The 18,181-nt window shown below is 36.9% G+C and overlaps 1 protein-coding gene across 1 annotated transcript in view; it reads right to left on the bottom strand.

Moving 5' to 3' along the window:
* The window catches only part of LOC127421144 (synaptic vesicle glycoprotein 2C-like), a 39,164-nt gene that overhangs the window by 4,569 nt on the left and 16,414 nt on the right, over positions 1–18,181 (bottom strand). The window contains exons 4-12 of the mRNA XM_051663949.1: positions 17,466–17,617; positions 9,015–9,148; positions 6,555–6,644; positions 5,632–5,739; positions 4,098–4,186; positions 1,854–2,018; positions 1,550–1,683; positions 1,212–1,415; positions 848–1,007 (exon numbers count right to left, since the gene is read on the bottom strand). Of these exons, the coding sequence (XP_051519909.1) occupies positions 848–1,007; positions 1,212–1,415; positions 1,550–1,683; positions 1,854–2,018; positions 4,098–4,186; positions 5,632–5,739; positions 6,555–6,644; positions 9,015–9,148; positions 17,466–17,617 (1,236 nt within the window). The remainder of the gene's footprint in view (positions 1–847; positions 1,008–1,211; positions 1,416–1,549; positions 1,684–1,853; positions 2,019–4,097; positions 4,187–5,631; positions 5,740–6,554; positions 6,645–9,014; positions 9,149–17,465; positions 17,618–18,181) is intronic.

Below are 18,181 nucleotides of genomic sequence, written 5' to 3'. Positions count from 1 at the left end.
CCTAATTGCTGTCACTAAGAAGCACTAGAAGAAGATGTATTCGCTGCTAAAAAACAGGTGACGAATGTGGAAACAACAACAGTCAATGTGCACATCAAGAGCGCATGTGTGAGGTCAGGAGACACCTGCATTTGTACTCGAGTCTGAAGGAATATAAAGACATCTTTATGTGTCTAAATTCCTGTCTAAACAGTCGAGTATCTCATAGCAGTCTTAGCACACGTACGCCAACCGATTGTGTATGCATGCACGGTCAAATAATGTATACTTTGAAAGGCTTGCATTCGTCTGTACGCAGATGGTAAGCTTTTGTGTCTAAACCAAAGCATACTTTGGGATTTACTCAACCAATGCCATGAGTTGGGGGCTGGACTAGCTCTTTGTTTGACCAGTGGCAGAAGGGAGGTGTATTCAGAAATCTGTTTTGAAAACAAAGTTTATTTTTGCAATTCAGTTTGGTGGTGCAGAAATTACATACTTCAGCTTTAAAGCAGATATACACATTTAAAATTTACAGTCTTTCTCTTACGGAAATATAGACCAAAAATACTGATTTCTCAGATTTTTGGCCCAACTAAATAATAAACAACTAGCAAGTATGTTTATTGCTATGACGTAACTAAAGCCTATTGGCTATTTAAGGGATGTTGCAGGGTTGAATCCTTTAATATGTCCTGGCCAAACATTTGGTTTCAACAGGAAATACATCAACAGAGGACAGAAAACTGCCCCTATCAAGCGATTTCATGAGGTCTTTAATGGGCTTTGAGCTTTGAGATAATTAAACTTTCTAATTGTATTATCTGTGTGTTTTAGCATATATCATAATGTATGAGTACAACCCCACCTTCTGTCTGTAGGGTAGAGCTCGACTGTCACAACGTCCAGGGAGTTCCAGGCAGAGATACTCAGCCCATTGTATAGGCACAGCATCCCAATCATCATAGACTCACTGGTGCCAAACCACAGGAAGAAGCAGCTTATACCAGATAGGATCATGGAAAACCCTGATAAAACACAGAAAATACTTACATAGACTGAAGGACTATTCTTTCATGTTTTTAAATGATAACATTTACGGTAAGTGTTAATCTCAGTATAGTTTTACTTTGACAGTACCGCAAAGTGTTTCAATTCACATAACATTACATATCTTATCCTTTAGATATTTTGTTGTAAAAGGTGTAATTTAAGGAAAATATCTGCCTCACCTAACATAGACAAGCGGCCAATTTTATCCATGAGAAGTGCAGATACGATGTTGCCAGGCAGCACAGCCAGTGTTCCCAAAAAATTGACAAAGTAGACCCAGTAAGCACTATAATCATCCACAAACGTCATTTGACAGCCTGTTTTGTTGTGGTAAAATGTGCTGTTTACGATGTCCGTATTTATAAGTTTGGAGTCATCAATATCTGTTAAAAAAATAATAAAACATTTTATGAAGTTTAGAACATTGTGTATACAGATTGTTATGTATGCATGGACATGTCGCAAAGTGGTAAAATTCCAATATGATTATTTGTAAAAAATCATTGCCTTAATTTACCAGTGTTATAGAAGACAGCTTCAATAAATGTGCAGTTTCGAAAGAATGATCCTACTGAGGTCACATCATCAAAAAAGCAACTTTGAAAGGTGGTATTTATGAAAGCGACTGACTTGAATTTCATATTAATAAACCTGGGGAAAGAAATAAAAAAAGATTACTGTAATAAGTTATGGGCAATATATATATATATATATATATATATATATATATATATATATATATATATATAGTTTAGAACGTTTCAATACCACTTAGTACATTCATAAAAAGATAACTTTACATTAGCCTTTGAATAGGTTACCTGTCATTGACAAATAAGCCATTAGTGTGTATCTGGTTCTCTAGGGTGAAATTAAAGGTGAAGTCTTCAATCCGTTCGTTGGAATGCCTTTGTACTTTGGAGGCATAGTTATTGGCCTGAAGGTGTCTGATGACATCAGGGAACCATACAGATAAACCATAATACCTGCAGGGGTATTGGATTTCTTTAAAAGACATTTTTTGCATGAGCTTGCATAGACATCATTTTGTCAAGACCAGTATTTAGTGAAGACCAGAAGCTTATTTTAGAGCTACAGAAGAGGGGAAGATTCTCAGTTCTCAAAAAATATTCTCACACAAAGCTATCATACTGTATGACTTCAGAAGAGTACAGCACACAAGTTGTAAAGATTACTTTTCTATATACTTTAATGGTGCTTTTTTTGTTTCATTTTTGGAGCTTGACAGCATCTGTCCCCTTTCACTTTCATTGTTCACTTTCATTTAGCAATGTGACACATTTTTTTGTGTGTGTGTTCTAGAGAAGAAAGAAAGGCATATGGATTTTTAATAACATAAGAGTGAGTAGATTAATTTTCATTTTTGAACTAATATTTTAACCCTTTAAAGGTGGAGTAAGTCATTTTAATCCAATACACTTTTTGTCAAATTCCGTGAAAATCTATTCACAGTCCGCTAGCTGTCCATTCTGTGTGCGCGCTGAAAAAAATCTGGTGTTTGTACACAGCCCTGACTCTGTAAATGGGAAAATAAACAAAGTGGATTGGACCAATCCACACAACACTATTGCGCATGCATGAATTTGAGGGGTGGAGCTTCTGAAGGAGCACTGAAGCAAGGGGTGTGTTTGTTTGGCTGTTAATTTCAAATATCAAATGTCTTTCTCAGGAATCACTTACTCTCTCCAAAGCATGCAGGCATGAGTAGCAAGATCTCATTTAGTTCCATTCTGTGTCATTTGAGCCATCATTGAGTCTGTGTCATGTCTCCTGGTGGCCATATGTAATTAGAGTGAACGATCCTCTCTGCCCATATTTGAATGACTTCCACCTCTGAATCCTAATACGATTGGTTTAGCATTCCATGATGCTGGATAACATACTACATCATTCCGATGAAGTTATCTGATCCAGGAAAGCTAACATGATTTTAGCCAGATAGCACATTATGTGCTGTGTGCACATTGTGCTTCATGTGGATTTTCTAATGATCTATGCATCCAATTATGTTGTGTGTGGTCTTTTTTTAACGGACATCCCCTACACTAAGTATTGGTATGTGATATTTTATGTTCTGTTTATTTTTCATGAAGTTATAAGCAAAAACATGGCTTATAAGCAACCCCTGTTTACATGTAACATCTATGTCAAAGACTGTAAGTAAAACAAATAGGCTGGTTGTATTCTACTCTTGGCTATTTGATCAATTTGATGTTTTATTTATTTATTTATTTATTTTTCTCCCCAATTTGGAATGCCCAATTCCCAATGCGCTCTAAGTCCTCGTGGTGGCGTAGGACGAATCTCAGTTGCCTCCGCGTCTGAGACCGTCAATCTGCACATCTTATCACATGGCTTGTTGAGCGCGTTACTGCAGTGGTGTAGCATGTGTGGAGGCCCATGCTATTCTCCGCAGCATCCACGCACAACTCACCACATGCCCCACTGAGAGCGAGAACCACACATTATAGCAGCCATGAGGAGGTTACCCCATGTGACTCAACCCTCCCTAGCAACTGGGCCAATTTGGTTGCTTAGGAGACCTGGCTGGAGTCACTCAGCATGCCCTGGATTCAAACTCGCGACTCCAGGGGTGGTAGTCAGCGTCTTTACTCGCTGAGCCACCCAGGCCCCCTCAGTTTGATGTTTTAACCGATTACAATAATATGTACTGTGCAAAATGATTAATAAATTATCAAAACGGAACACTTCTAATTTGTCTGCAAATTACAAAGCACTCGTTCATTTTTGGTCATAATGCCTGCATGCATTGTAAAGTACAGATTCTAAGCTTTAAAACGATACCTATTTTGTGTTGGTCAAGACTGTAGTTATTAATATTTTGATAATTTTTTTCTCTGCTAGCTTTAAGGGATAAACAAAAAATATAAGCTTGTTCTTTATTTTACTTACAGTAAATGACTAACAGTACACAAACAGTCTTTCTACCCTGAAGCAGTAATCCTGCCTTTTCAGATCATGAGCAGTTCTCTGCATGTACAGTTTAGCTTAGTGACCTGTAGTTACAAATATGAAGGACTTACCCAAATGATAGTGTAAGCCACACAATCGCAAGTTTCACTGTACTGTCTTTCACTGGATAATTAAAACACTTCAAGAAGTTCAACCAAATCTGGAAGGACAAAGAAAGTTTATAGAAAGTATATATATATATATATATATATATATATATATATATATATATATATATACACTATATTGCCAAAAGTATTCGCTCACCCATCCAAATAATTGAATTCGGGTGTTCCAATCACTTCCATGGCCACAGGTGTATAAAATGAAGCACCTAGGCATGCAGACTGCTTCTACAAACATTTGTGAAAGAATGGGCCGCTCTCAGGAGCTCAGTGAATTCCAGCGTGGTACTGTGATAGGATGCCACCTGTGCAACAAGTCCAGTCGTGAAATTTCCTCACTACTAAATATTCCACAGTCAACTGTCAGTGGTATTATAACAAATTGGAAGTGATTGGGAATGACAGCAACTCAGCCACGAAGTGGTAGGCCACGTAAAATGACAGAGCGGGGTCAGCGGATGCTGAGGCGCATAGTGCGCAGAGGTCGCCAACTTTCTGCAGAGTCAATCGCTACAGACCTCCAAAGTTCATGTGGCCTTCAGATTAGCTCAAGAACAGTGCGTAGAGAGCTTCATGGAATGGGTTTCCATGGCCGAGCAGCTGCATCCAAGCCATACATCACCAAGTGCAATGCAAAGCGTCGGATGCAGTGGTGTAAAGCACGCCGCCACTGGACTCTAGAGCAGTGGTGACGTGTTCTCTGGAGTGACGAATCATGCTTCTCCATCTGCCAATCTGATGGACGAGTCTGGGTTTGGCAGTTGCCAGGAGAACGGTACTTGTCTGACTGCATTGTGCCAACTGTGAAGTTTGGTGGAGGGGGTATTATGGTGTGGGGTTGTTTTTCAGGAGCTGGGATTGGCCCCTTAGTTCCAGTGAAAGGAACTCTGAATGCTTCAGCATACCAAGAGATTTTGGACAATTCCATGCTCCCAACTTTGTGGGAACAGTTTGGGGATGGCCCCTTCCTGTTCCAACATGACTGCGCACTAGTGCACAAAGCAAGGTCCATAAAGACATGGATGAGCGAGTTTGGTGTGGAAGAACTTGACTGGCCTGCACAGAGTCCTGACCTCAACCCGATAGAGCACCTTTGGGATGAATTTGAGCAAAGACTGTGAGCCAGGCCTTCTCGTCCAACATCAGTGTCTGACCTCACAAATGTGCTTCTGGAAGAATGGTCAAAAATTCCCATAAACACACTCCTAAACCTTGTGGAAAGCCTTCCCAGAATAGTTGAAGCTGTTATAGCTGCAAAGGGTGGGCCAACGTCATATTAAACCCTATGGATTAAGAATGGGATGTCACTTAAGTTCATATGCGTCTAAAGGCAGGTGAGCGAATACTTTTGGCAATATAGTGTATATATATATATATATATATATATATATATGTCATAAAAATCACAGGTACACTGTAATTCATATCAATTATAAAATAAGACTTTTTTTTCTAAAAGGTGTCACATCATGAACCTTACCCCATGAAGTTCAGTCTTTACCCTGAAGATCACTTTTGAGAAAAAGTTGCCATCCGTCTGCATCTCTACAAACTCATCCATCTGCTTTGGGACCTTAATTCTGTTCACCTACAAGAAGAAACAGTTACCAAGATTAAGCCATAAGAGTTTAACTTCATTGTACATTCTTCTGAACTTACAGTGGCCCCAAAAGTATAAGGACATTTAAGCCACACAAGTTGCTACATTACATAGCAAAATATTAAACCAAGCTTATCGATATCAAACCATTTATATCAAACCATTAATTTAAAAGACAAAAAATAAATAAAAAAAAATAATAATAATAATAATAATTCTCAGGTTTTTAATTATAAAACAACATAACAACTATCTGGTCACTTTCTGGTTGTCAAACTTGGTGGAACAAGTCAATAGTTAATGAGATGAACTGCACTTATGGTTACTTTGCTAGGACACCTGTGTGAACTTGAAGGTAACTGACTTCATAAATTTACTTAAAGTTACCTAAGGACAAGATGGTTAACAGTAATTCAAAAATGGCTAAGAAAACAAAAATGTTAGTTATGAGAAAAGGTCAAGCAGCATTTGTTTGCAGATGCCACTTTGTTATCTAATGCAATGAAATTCATACATTAAGTATCCAAAAAGTGTACAAAGTGTACTTTTGGGTGCCACTGCATTTTAAGAAAGAAAAAGATTGCCCTATTTTTCTGACAGCTTGATCGTTGGGGTGCTCACAATTTCGATGCAGGTTGCAAGCTGTCTCTACTTGTGAAGCTCATTAAATGACACAAGCCAACCTTAAAGCCCACATACTGGGCAAGATGAGGCAATCAGTCATGAATTTATGCAACTTTAAAGTACAGTATGGTTGGTGCACTAATCTGCTTAAAGTTAGCGCACTGAGGGAATCAACTCACGGTGAAGACTTTCTCAGGCTGTCCACGCGCTCGCATGTTTGTGTCATGAATGTGCTTGAGGATCATCCAGGCCTCGTCGTGCTTTCCCACCTGAAAGGATAAAGCAGAAAAAATCCCTAAGAGATTAAGTGGATTAAGTGCCACCCGCAACGCAAGATGACAGCCTCCCACCTCCAATGCGATGGCAAGCCCTAAAAACGGGTATAGGGAGTCACGACAAGCAGGAGGCATTATCTTCAAAGAGAGTCATGTTCCCTTAAGTCAGGCAATTTCCTCAGTTGTTTAAGACTGTTGTACTGAATGGAAGTACTTGTAAACATGCAGTTAGCAACAAAGTAACCCACTCCAATTAAAGAGACACTTGAGATCTTCACGGTGTATTATCATTAGATTCATCCCTGTTATGCAGTACCTTTTGTAACAAAACAAAAAAAAATGACTATGCTTGTGCTGCATTTCAAGGATGTATTTCTATAAAAATTGATGTCAGACATTCAAATATTTGCTAGCTCAGGCACTTAAAACCTTTATTATAACTTGATTATTTACAAAATGACAATTAACATGATATCCAACAGAATGGAACCCAACAAGGTGAACATAAAGACATAAAGTCGACTTGAAGTTAAAAATGTTTTTTTTTTTTTTTTACTTTCTTTAGAAATTTTTAAATCATACCGATTTCTGTACTTTTATCAAACAGAAGCAAATTTTTGAAATGTGAAAAAAAAAAAAATATCAAACTGGAGTCCGGGAACTTCAAAGGACAAGGAAACAAGGATAAGTGTGCAAAATTACTAATAAAAGCCAAAATAAATAAAATAAAAAAAAACAATTCTTAATCTACAATATCATGCTTACTATTTTTTTCTCTCACAGTATAAATGGGTCTTTATACATGAAAATATACAGGTGCCTTCATATTTTAGAAAAGGGGGCCCTTGCAAGACAATACTTTTTGGGGAGTCTTTGGCATTACGCAGTTTGAAAATCTGAAAGTGAAATGGAGGACAGAGGAAAAACCTATAAAATTATTACCTACAAACAATATTCCCATGAAAACATATTTTGCTTGTAATATTTTCCCATTAGAGAAGGGAAAAAATGAAAAAATCTGGAACAATTCTTAATAAATTGCCAGTTTTTCATCTTTGTAGTTTTTAGATGACAAAAATGGCTACCCATAAATGTTAAAATGTTAAAATGTACCCCCTTTCCCCCCTTATTTTGAGCTTATTATTTTATCCAAAATGTGAAGAAACATATGATGGGGACATAAAAATTTACTGCATAGCTGGAATTAATAATCCAATATGCCTTTCCTCTTAAAGGGGTCATGAAATGGAGAATTTTCCTTGATATTTAGACATATAAGAAGTAACTGTACTATAAAAACATACCATAAGTTTCAGAATTCAAAACTTCCTCCCCAATCTAAAAAGAGCATTTATAGTTACCACCCTGCTTAAACGTCTCGTTTTGAAATCTTTCTGTTTATGACGTCACAACACATTGCTCATTTGCATGGACACGACCCACAACATGCTTCATCGTCGTGGGTGTACTGTTAAGGAGAGAACGGCTCAAGTTACTGCTGCGAGGTGAGATGTTTGCTTTATTGAAAGATGCGGTAGTGTCAACTGTATTGCGCCCTGCAGTAATGCTGGTGAGTAAACCATTTATTTCTAATTTTTCATTTATCAGTGTGTTTGTAATAAACAGTAAGCCATCGTTTATCACTAAGTAGAGGTCTGCAACCCAAACTGGGACAAGAGAACCCGTTGGTTTCAGGCTGGGTTCGGGTCAGTTTTTCAAGTAGGATTTTGGGTTTGGGTTTTTAATTAATGAAAAAATAAACAGGCCTACCGAACTTGTTCCACGCTCTCACTCACAGCACGTGAATGGATGAGTTAGGGGCTGTTCACATCGAACGTGTTTTTGCGTGCATCTGTTCTGTTCATCATTTCATCATTGTTTTCCTATGTAAACACATGCTGGATGAATCTCTTTGACTGTTGCATCGCATCTCGCTGTTTCTTCAGCATCTAGTGCAGGACCGGCACATTTTTAGACATAGTGCTAAGTTAAAAAGAACATCAAGTCTCAAAAATGCATGTCGAGGCACCTGCATTCTGTTTCATTTGTTGCGCTGCGTCTAGATGGTTTTTAGCGCAGGTGTCACAAAGATTCAACCTTTTGAACAAGTACTATTTTTCTGATGTAATGATGTTAGCTGATCAGAACGGTGGCCGTTACATTTTTATGTTTTAAAGGAGATGCAGCCTAAAACCGAGCGTTTCTGACACAGGGTCAGAATGAGGATGGAAAATTATCATGTTTTCAAATATTTTACCGTTTTTTGTGCAAAAAACGTTTATAACATTATAAGCTAACCTCAAGGAACATAATAAAAAAAATTAAAGCATTTCATGACCCCTTTAATTCCTAAAGAATCCTTACCTCCAAGTAGAACCTGGGGCTTTCTGGCATGAATGTTAAGGCCACCACAGCACAGACACATGGGAAAGCACACACCACCACAAACACCCTCCAGCTATGGAACTGATAAGCTGAACCCATACTGAAACTCCAGCCTGAGGAAAACAACAAACAATTTTTCATGTTATTGATCCAGCAAAGACAAAAGTTTGGGCTTGTAGCATTTCAAGTTTGGTCCAAATCGTATTATAGGATCTGAATTGGCAACATTTATCAGTAACTGCCAGCATGTCACAGTGTTTATGGGCTGAGCAAATACATCCATTTCATTGTTCAAGTGCTGATTGATTATAGTAGACGTCAGTCTAGTGTTAATCTAGAGTTTATTCTGCCAAAGAGGCCTACAGCCCTTACAAAGTCCACCCTGGTACAGTGATTGTGAACAGATAATAATAACAGCGTTTTCTTATACCGTTAGTAGTTTGATATACTGTATACTGAATGATTACACCAAATTCATGTTCCATGGTACTTTTTATTTATTTATATTTTTTATTGTATACCTTATGCATCAATATTTTTGTTAAGTTGGGTTTCCTTGAATTATATCCTTAACTTGGGGTGTTTGTTGGGTTAAAATATTGCAGTCCTGATTTTTGTTGGCAACTGAATATGGAATAGCATAAAATCTGAAGCCAACCAAACCAATAAGCTTAAACATAAGTGTATATGTATAGGTTAAAGCATACACTCACTGAGCACTTTAATAGGAACTCTATGGTCCTAATAAAGTGCCCGATGTGGTCTTCTGCTGTTGTAGCCCATCTGCTTCATGGTTCGACGTGTTGTGCATTCTGAGATGCTATTCTGCTCACTACAGAGTTGTTATCTAAGTTACCATAGCCTTTCTGTCAGCTCGAACCAGTCTGGCCATTCTCCGTTGACCTCTCTCATCAACAAGGCATTTCCGTTTTCCAAGATCAAATTTTTTTCCCATTCTGATGGTTGATGTGAACATTAACTGAAGCTTCTGACCCGAATCTGCATGATTTTATGCATTGCACTGCTGCCACACAATTGGCTGATTAGATAATTGCATGAATAAGTAGGTGTACAGGTGTTCCGAATAAAGTGCTAAGTGAGTGAGCACTTTCATACATCATTTTCCTATGGCACTTTTTCCCCAGAATGGAGACAAATGGCTAAATGAATGCAAGATTCCAGTGAAAGATAAGGAATGATGGTTTAATGGGACATGTTTTTTTTAGTATACTGTACATATCAATATACAGTATGTTACCTAGTGTACACACCAGGGAATAAAAACGGTTCAAGGAATGAAAACCAAAACCAAAAACAAATGAATTTTTTTGCAGGAATTACACCATGTCATGTTGCCCAAAATATTAGGCTTCTCTTTTTTAGTTGAAAAAGATAAGCATGGGCTTTGATGTTGAAGGAAACCACTGCATCACACATTTCTTTGCCTAAATGCTCATTGTGGATGTAGCCTTCTGTGACATGATGAAGACCTTTTTGGCAACTATATATAATTACTACAGAGACATGCATGATTAATCCAAATGCAAGGAAAAATATTGAGGTAAAAAGTAAATTTCTCAATTGTTTTCAAGTCTTTACTGAATTATTGTTACATATGATGCATTAATACAGATTTGATGCTGCCGAGTTTTTACTGAGAAGCAAATCTGTAATTAAAACAAATAATTAAAATCAAATAATTAAAATACAACAATTTGCATAAGATGATGTTTAGTCCAAACATGCCCATGCAGTGTGTGCGTGTATGCAGGAGAGAGAGATTTAGGCTATTAATTGATTTTAGATGTATATTTTAAATATTTGTAATATTTTTGTGGATATATTTAATATTAAGAATACATTTATTGAAAAGATCTTATTTTATATAGGCTACTGTATCCTATGCTTGCTATGATTTCTATGCTGATAATTCCCCCAAATAAAAAAAAAAAATAATAATAAAAAGTTATTTTTTTCACTTATTTTGAGGTAAGTCCCTTATTTTGAGCTTGTTTTTATAGACCAGGGCTGCGTTTCCCAAAAGCATCATAAAGTAGATTGTAGAAACCATTGGCGCCAATCATCTTTTGGGAAACACAGCCCAGGTCATTTGTTATCTTGTGAGATCTGGCAACACTGCAACTGGTATATCACCCACCCTTAGCACAGAGTACAATCATTTTAAAAAGAATGTTATTAACTATTCTTTTATTTAATTCTAACCGGTTACAAATTGGAAAGGAGACTGTAGAATTTCGGAACCAGAACGAAATAATACAGCTTCTGTACGGAACAAACTGAAATAAAAAACATTTAGTTTTTAGTCCCTGGTACACACACAGCATGTAATGAGCGGCAATTCCAGCACTTATAGGGACATGCTGTGTTCTGCATTATATATAACACCCTCAAGCCTATAAAAATGTTGCATTTATCTCACACTGAACAAGAGTAACATTGTGGTTAGGGGAATGGATCATCATATAGAGACAGAGATCCACTGAACAACAGTACAGCAACTCAGTACAGCTTTAATTTTATTACATATAAATGCATATAAAAGGACTCACGCACGCTATCCAAAATTGTTCTACATTTCTATTTGAAGTGGTGCCAGGCAGGTTTCTAAAGTCACGAACAGCAGCCTTAACAGTGTAATGGGTTGTACATATATTCTAAGTGTGATAATCAAGCTGGAAAAATGTGTTTGTCTGGTTACTGTACAATTTAAGTGCTGCCTTTTATACTTTTCCACCATTTGGATATTTTTTACCAGTAATGTCTAATGCACTGAGCTGAAAAACAGTTTAGGGAACTAATAATATCATTAAAGTGCAAATGCTCTATTGAAAGGCACAAGTATCTTTCCTTGCTTTAATGCAAATTGACATAGCCATTAAAGGAAATACCCATGCTTCATGCATGATCAAATTATAAAATCAAACATCTAAACCCAATATTTTAGGGACCAACTAATCTTTAGTCACAAATTCTGGAATTTTGAATAGGTTAATCCCAAACTAAGACGAGACCCAACACCTATTAAAACTATTCGCAACTGATTGTTTTCCTGTCTTTTGTATGTCCTTTTCTCTCGGCACAATAGCTGTATTACATTTTTACAGAATGATCATAAATTAATCTGACACATTTGAAAATGACACATTTAAATAAATCCACATACATGTTCAAATAAGACTTTGATGAATGCCGGCGATTATTGATGTTGGGATTAGTGTGTGTTCAAAGAAACCGACATCTCATGACTGATGTGGATGTTGAAGCATTATGACAAAAATCTGCGCATTAGAAGAACCACATTACAGCTGGAGGATGGAGGTATCCATATTATTTATGTCTGAATGTGAGTGAAAGAGATAGGTTCGTGGTTCTCTAGTTTTGCTTTAGGATACAGTTTTTACAGTGGACATCAAGTGACGACCAAACACAGTACCAAAATGTATTATCGTACAAAAAATTAAGCAAAAATATCCCAAAACATTTTATTATTTTAATAATAGGCCATTTATTAATATTAACATGAACTGCATAGGCCCAACAATATGCAACATTATTAAAGGGTTAGTTCACCAAAAAATCATCAAAGTCATAATTTACTCACTCTAATGTCATTGTAAAGCAGTATGCATTTTTTGTTCTTATGCAGAACACAGTTGATAGTGACTCACTTCAAAGCACTTCAACCCATGTGCTTCTAAATGAAAGATGAATTTGTGCCAAAATGACGTAAAGCATGACCTCTGAGGTCAACAACAAAACATATGACAAGTATTTTTTCCTTCATTTCGAAAGCTGACAAGCCAGTTTATTTTGCTATCCTGTCTATGCACAATTATATGGTTAGTTGCATTTTATTATTTGCATTTAGCTTTGTTTGTTCCCCACTGTCCCCGCAACCCTATTCAGAACAACCCTGCAACCCATTTTTGGGTCACAACCCACCAGTTGAGAACTACTGCTGTAGGGAATGGTGAAACACTGTGTGTGTGTGTGTTCATTTGGGGATCTCTGTGAGGACCTGTTGTAAATAATGAAAGCAACACTACTCTGCAGTATAAGTGAGTGCAATGAAGCTGTGATTGCAACAGCAAGCAGGCCCAGAGGGTTAATGTTTCGCCCATGTCATTGGAAATCTCGTTACGTAGATTATGTGCATAATTGACTAAAGGAACGGATGACTGAATCAGCAGCTAGCAGACCTATCGGTTTTTTATTCATGTACAGTGGTTTGCCTGTGGCTCTACTACCTTGGCCTGTATTCATGCTTGTAAAGCAGACTAGCTAAAAACACAAACAAACAGACAGACACTTAAACTTTGTGCTTTAATTCTGTGATGACAGGAAATGTTTCCATTTGTATCTACACTACCAGTTTGTTTCCTTTTATGAATAATGTGAAATTAATAAATGCCAGCTTGTGTTCTGACCTCTGAATCTTTTATAGGACTTTTTTTCTTACTTTTTGAGGTATTACAGTAAACAGCTTTATATATTTGCTACTTGCATTTATTTTCCATTTATTAGTGTCCATCACTATTGTTCTTAAAGGAATAGTTCACCCAAAAATGAAAATTCCTTCATCATTTACTCACCCTTATGCCATCCCGCATGTGTATGACTTACTTTCTTCAGCAGAACACAAGTGAAGATTTTTAGAAGAATTTCTCAGTTCTTTTGTACAATGCAAGTGAATGGGTGCCAAAAATTTGAAGGTCCAAAAATCACATAGGTCAACATAAAAGTAATTCTTATGACTCCAGTGGTTAAATCAATGTCTTCAGAAGCGATTTGATAGGTGTGGGTGAGAAACGTGAATACGTCCCCTACTGGGCAGGGAGAAGAATTTCTAGCAAAAGTGGACTTGAATATTGATCTGTTTCTTCTATCATGTCACTTCTGAAGATATAGATTTAACCACTGGAGTCATATGGATTACTTTAATGCTGCCTATATACGCTTTTTGGAGTGTCAAAATTTTGGCACCCGTTCACATACAATGTACGAACCTACAGAGCGGAAATATTCTTCTAAAAATCTTAATTTGTGTTCAGCAGAAGAAAGTCATACACATCTGGGATGGCATGAGGGTGAGTAAATGATGAGAGAATTTTAATTTTTGGGTGAACTATCCCTTTAAGCCTAGAGTTTGATTTATATTTGTAACTAATAGTCATAATGTCTCAAACATTCTAGCCTTTCAAAGTATACTGTGAAATTGTATGAGCCTATACAGATGCATTTGACAGAAAATTGCACGCAGACAGTCCGTGGACCTTGCTGATAATGACATTTATGTCTCATGCACTCAGACTTACAATTTACAGGGACCCGAAATACATATATGTGACCAGAATAACATAAAGACTCTTTTGACTGGGCCAGTAAGCAACCAACCAGACCACCTAAGCAACCACAAACAGTAGCAGCACACTAAAATCACTCAGGCCACTTAAAGGAATATTCCGGGTTCAATACAAGTTAAGCTCCACTGACAGCATTTGTGGCATTATGTTTTCTTAAAAAATAAAATAAAAAAATCTGGGTTACAGTGAGGCACTCACAATGGAAATGAATTGGGTCAATCCATAAACGTTAAAATACTCAAAAGTATAGCCACAAGATGTAAACAATATGCATGTTAACATGATTTTAGTTAGATAAAATTGCTTACTGACCTTTTCAATGTAAAGTTATATACAATTTTACAACTCTGTTGCCATGGTGACAATGCCTTAAACCCTAAAACCCTAAAAAGACCATAAAACAATGATTTAAACAACTTTACAGCTCAAATGCTACACAAGTTTTAACAGAAGAATTAATGTGTGCTTTTATAAAATTATAAGCTTCACATTTATGCCTTTAAACCCTCCAAAAATTGGCCCCATTCACTTCTACTGTAAGCCTCACTGTAACCTCGATATTTGCTCTTAAAAAAAAAAAAATTAAAAAGGAGGGGTTAGTTGAAATAATTTTTGTTGGTAAACAACATTTTGCCATAAGTGCTGTCGACTGAGCTTTACTTTTATTGAACTCTGAATATTCCATCTGTTAACATCATATCTACACTTTGGCAACCTCTCACATTCCTTTTTCTGACGTTCGTTAACCTCCCACAACACCATAGTATAGTGGTAGCGAGTTTTGCATGGGCAAGCAACACTCAAATATTCTTCAGAAAAGTAAAAATCTACTTCATATTCATATATCTTGCACTGTGTCAAACCAGGCAATATAACTCTCTGTCAATGCTTCCACACTGTATATCTTGCTTATTGTTTACCTATGTTAATATTACCTATGTTTATGATAAATATATATAATATATATATACTGTATGTTTATTGTTATTATGTTATTGGTAACACTTTACAATAAGGTTGTATTGGTTAACATTAGTTAAGTACATTAGTTAACATAAACTAACAATGAACAATACTTTTACAGCACTTATTTATCTTGGTTAATGTTAATTTCAACCATTACTAATACATTTCTTTACATGAATTAACACTTAACAACTGTATTTTTTTTTAATTAACATTAACCAAGATTTTATAAATGCTATAAAATAATATTGTCAACTGTTAGTTCATGATATCTAATGCATTTACTAATGTTAACAAATAGAACATTGTTGTAAATTGTTACATATAATTTAATGTTAGAGAGGGGTACCGTATCTACTGTATGTGTGTAAGTGTGTGTTTGTGTTTGATCTCACTTGATTAGAAACTGAATGCTTACTACCCACCCAAGACTGCTGCCCTTCCTTGCACCCCCCTTATCCACAAACACACGTACACATATACAGTATACACACAGAATCCCAATTTACAGAGCCAATAATTGTTTCCCATTGATTCCCATCATATAGACCACCTAATACACTCTTAGCCACTGTGTCTGATAGCCTGTCCCCTGTCTGGGCTCCAACAAGGTCCATTCATAAATCAAGCTCTCCTCTTGCTTTGTCTCAAAAGGCAAGGAAACCTCATAACGATCTGTTCCCCCACCAAAAAAAGGAGTGAGAATGGTCTGTTACAATGGCCGTTTTGGCCGAGCGGCTCTTCTCCACATCCATTCAACTTCATTCCTCCTCCTTTCTCCTCTATTCCATCATTTCTTTACTGATGAGTGCAGCTCATTTCCAGTGTCGAGGTTCTCATAAATCATCGAGCTATGCCTTCCCCCACCGGTTTGCCTCCATCCTTTAAATATCCCTGCAGTGCTCTGTTTCTACATTAATCACTTAACCTAAAGCTCTGCAATTCTCTGCTCACTGCCAGCTGAGAGGACAGTCCACATGTGCTGGAGAAAAAGCAGGCACCTTGACATGAGCTCCCCGAGAACCTGGTTGTACTGTAAGATGCCTGTGATAGGCCTACTTCATTTGAATGGAAATGAGGTAACAGGTTTATTATTTTCAGAGTTTGCGTCACTTACAAAAAAGTGCCATGGTATTACCATGGTTTTTCTGACATGGTAACTTGATAAGACCATGCTTTTTGGGCATGTAATGTGGTAAAACCATGTTTTGATTTTTTTATACAGATAGCTCCGACTGCTTAAATGAGTCATGTTATAACTATAAATTATTTTAATGACTACATGACTAAAATGGACATACGTGACTGCACATTCTAGCCAATATTAATGTGCCAAGTTGCTACATTGCTTGTCATTCCCAAACACTTTTAGTTAGGATAATGAACTATATTACTTGGCAGAATATTTTTTTTATTCCAAATATTACTACTAATAAATGTAACTGCTGACAGAATATTTGTGTATTTTCTCATATTAGCTGTTTACACTATTTTATAAAAGCAATAAGTCAATGGAGTTTGTGCATAACATGATTTTACCACAATCGTTTCGTATCGTGCCTAAGAACACCCCCTTTGTACTTATTGCTGCACTATGAACATGTGCCATGGTAGTACTATAGTATTATTTGAGATAGCTTGCAGTACCATGAAATTACCATTATATGTCAATATGGTAATACTTCAGTACTTTGGTATAAGGATTATATGTATCAGAGTTCCGTTGTATTACCATTTGACACTACTTTTTTCTTGGTAAGGGTTAGTAGACTTTAATTGTCTTCCATGTTTTGTTTTGTTTAGTTGAGATAACTGAGCTGTTTGGATGTACTGTGACCAAGAATGTAACCAACTATTCAAGATAGGAGGTGATAAAATGTAAATTTGAAAGAACTGGTCATTGAACCTGTTCTGAATTTTGGTGGCCATGGCCCTGGATGTGACAGATTATGACCATATGCATAGTGTATTTAAGTAATTATCACTTTTCTTTAATAATGGCAATCAGGTCCAGCACAGTAATACGGGAAAAAAAGATGCTCTCGAGCAGATATGAGTAAGCATGATCTTGTTCTCTTACCATAGTGAGGTATGATGGCCCAGGCCATGGCTGAGGCATAGATCTCTCCAATCATCCAAAACATGCAGAGCCAACTCAGGTGCTCTCCACGCTTCTCTCTTGCCAATACCTCAGCAAAGTATGAGAAGACGATGGGCACTGCTCCACCAATCCTAAAGAAAATGGAAATCCAAGAGCAGGAGAAATTATGTGCAGAAGGACAACCTCAGGTCAGTGCACAGGATCTGAGAGCTTAGCAAACTGTGACAGCTTTGTTTGTTCTTTATACAAGCCTTTACAGCAACATAGTTTGAAAAACAGTAACAAGTGTGGTTATGTATAGCTTTTTGGTTCAACTAGCTTAAAAACCCACCCTCCATCCATCCATCCATCCATCCACCCATCCATCCATATATCCATCACTCCACATATCCATCCACTTAGCCATCCTCCCATCCATCCATCCATCCATCCATCACTCCACACATGCATCAACTCATCCATCCATCCACACATCCACCCATCCATCCATCCACACACCTATCCAACCGAAAGTGTTCTTCAAAATTTCCCACATAGAGAGAGGATACTAATGGGAAATATTCACAGTGTTAAAACTGTACTCCATTACAACAGTTTTCAGTCTACCCTACCTAATAATCCACAAAGAATTTACAAGGAAAATATAACAATAACCATTCCAAATTTTCTTTACCAGCAACATTGCTTATCCCTCT

Source organism: Myxocyprinus asiaticus, chromosome 3 (assembly GCF_019703515.2).
Source record: "Myxocyprinus asiaticus isolate MX2 ecotype Aquarium Trade chromosome 3, UBuf_Myxa_2, whole genome shotgun sequence".
Lineage (NCBI taxonomy): Eukaryota > Metazoa > Chordata > Actinopteri > Cypriniformes > Catostomidae > Myxocyprinus > Myxocyprinus asiaticus.
Note: the sequence above shows the minus strand (reverse complement) of the source record. Positions and strands in the feature narration are given on the sequence as shown.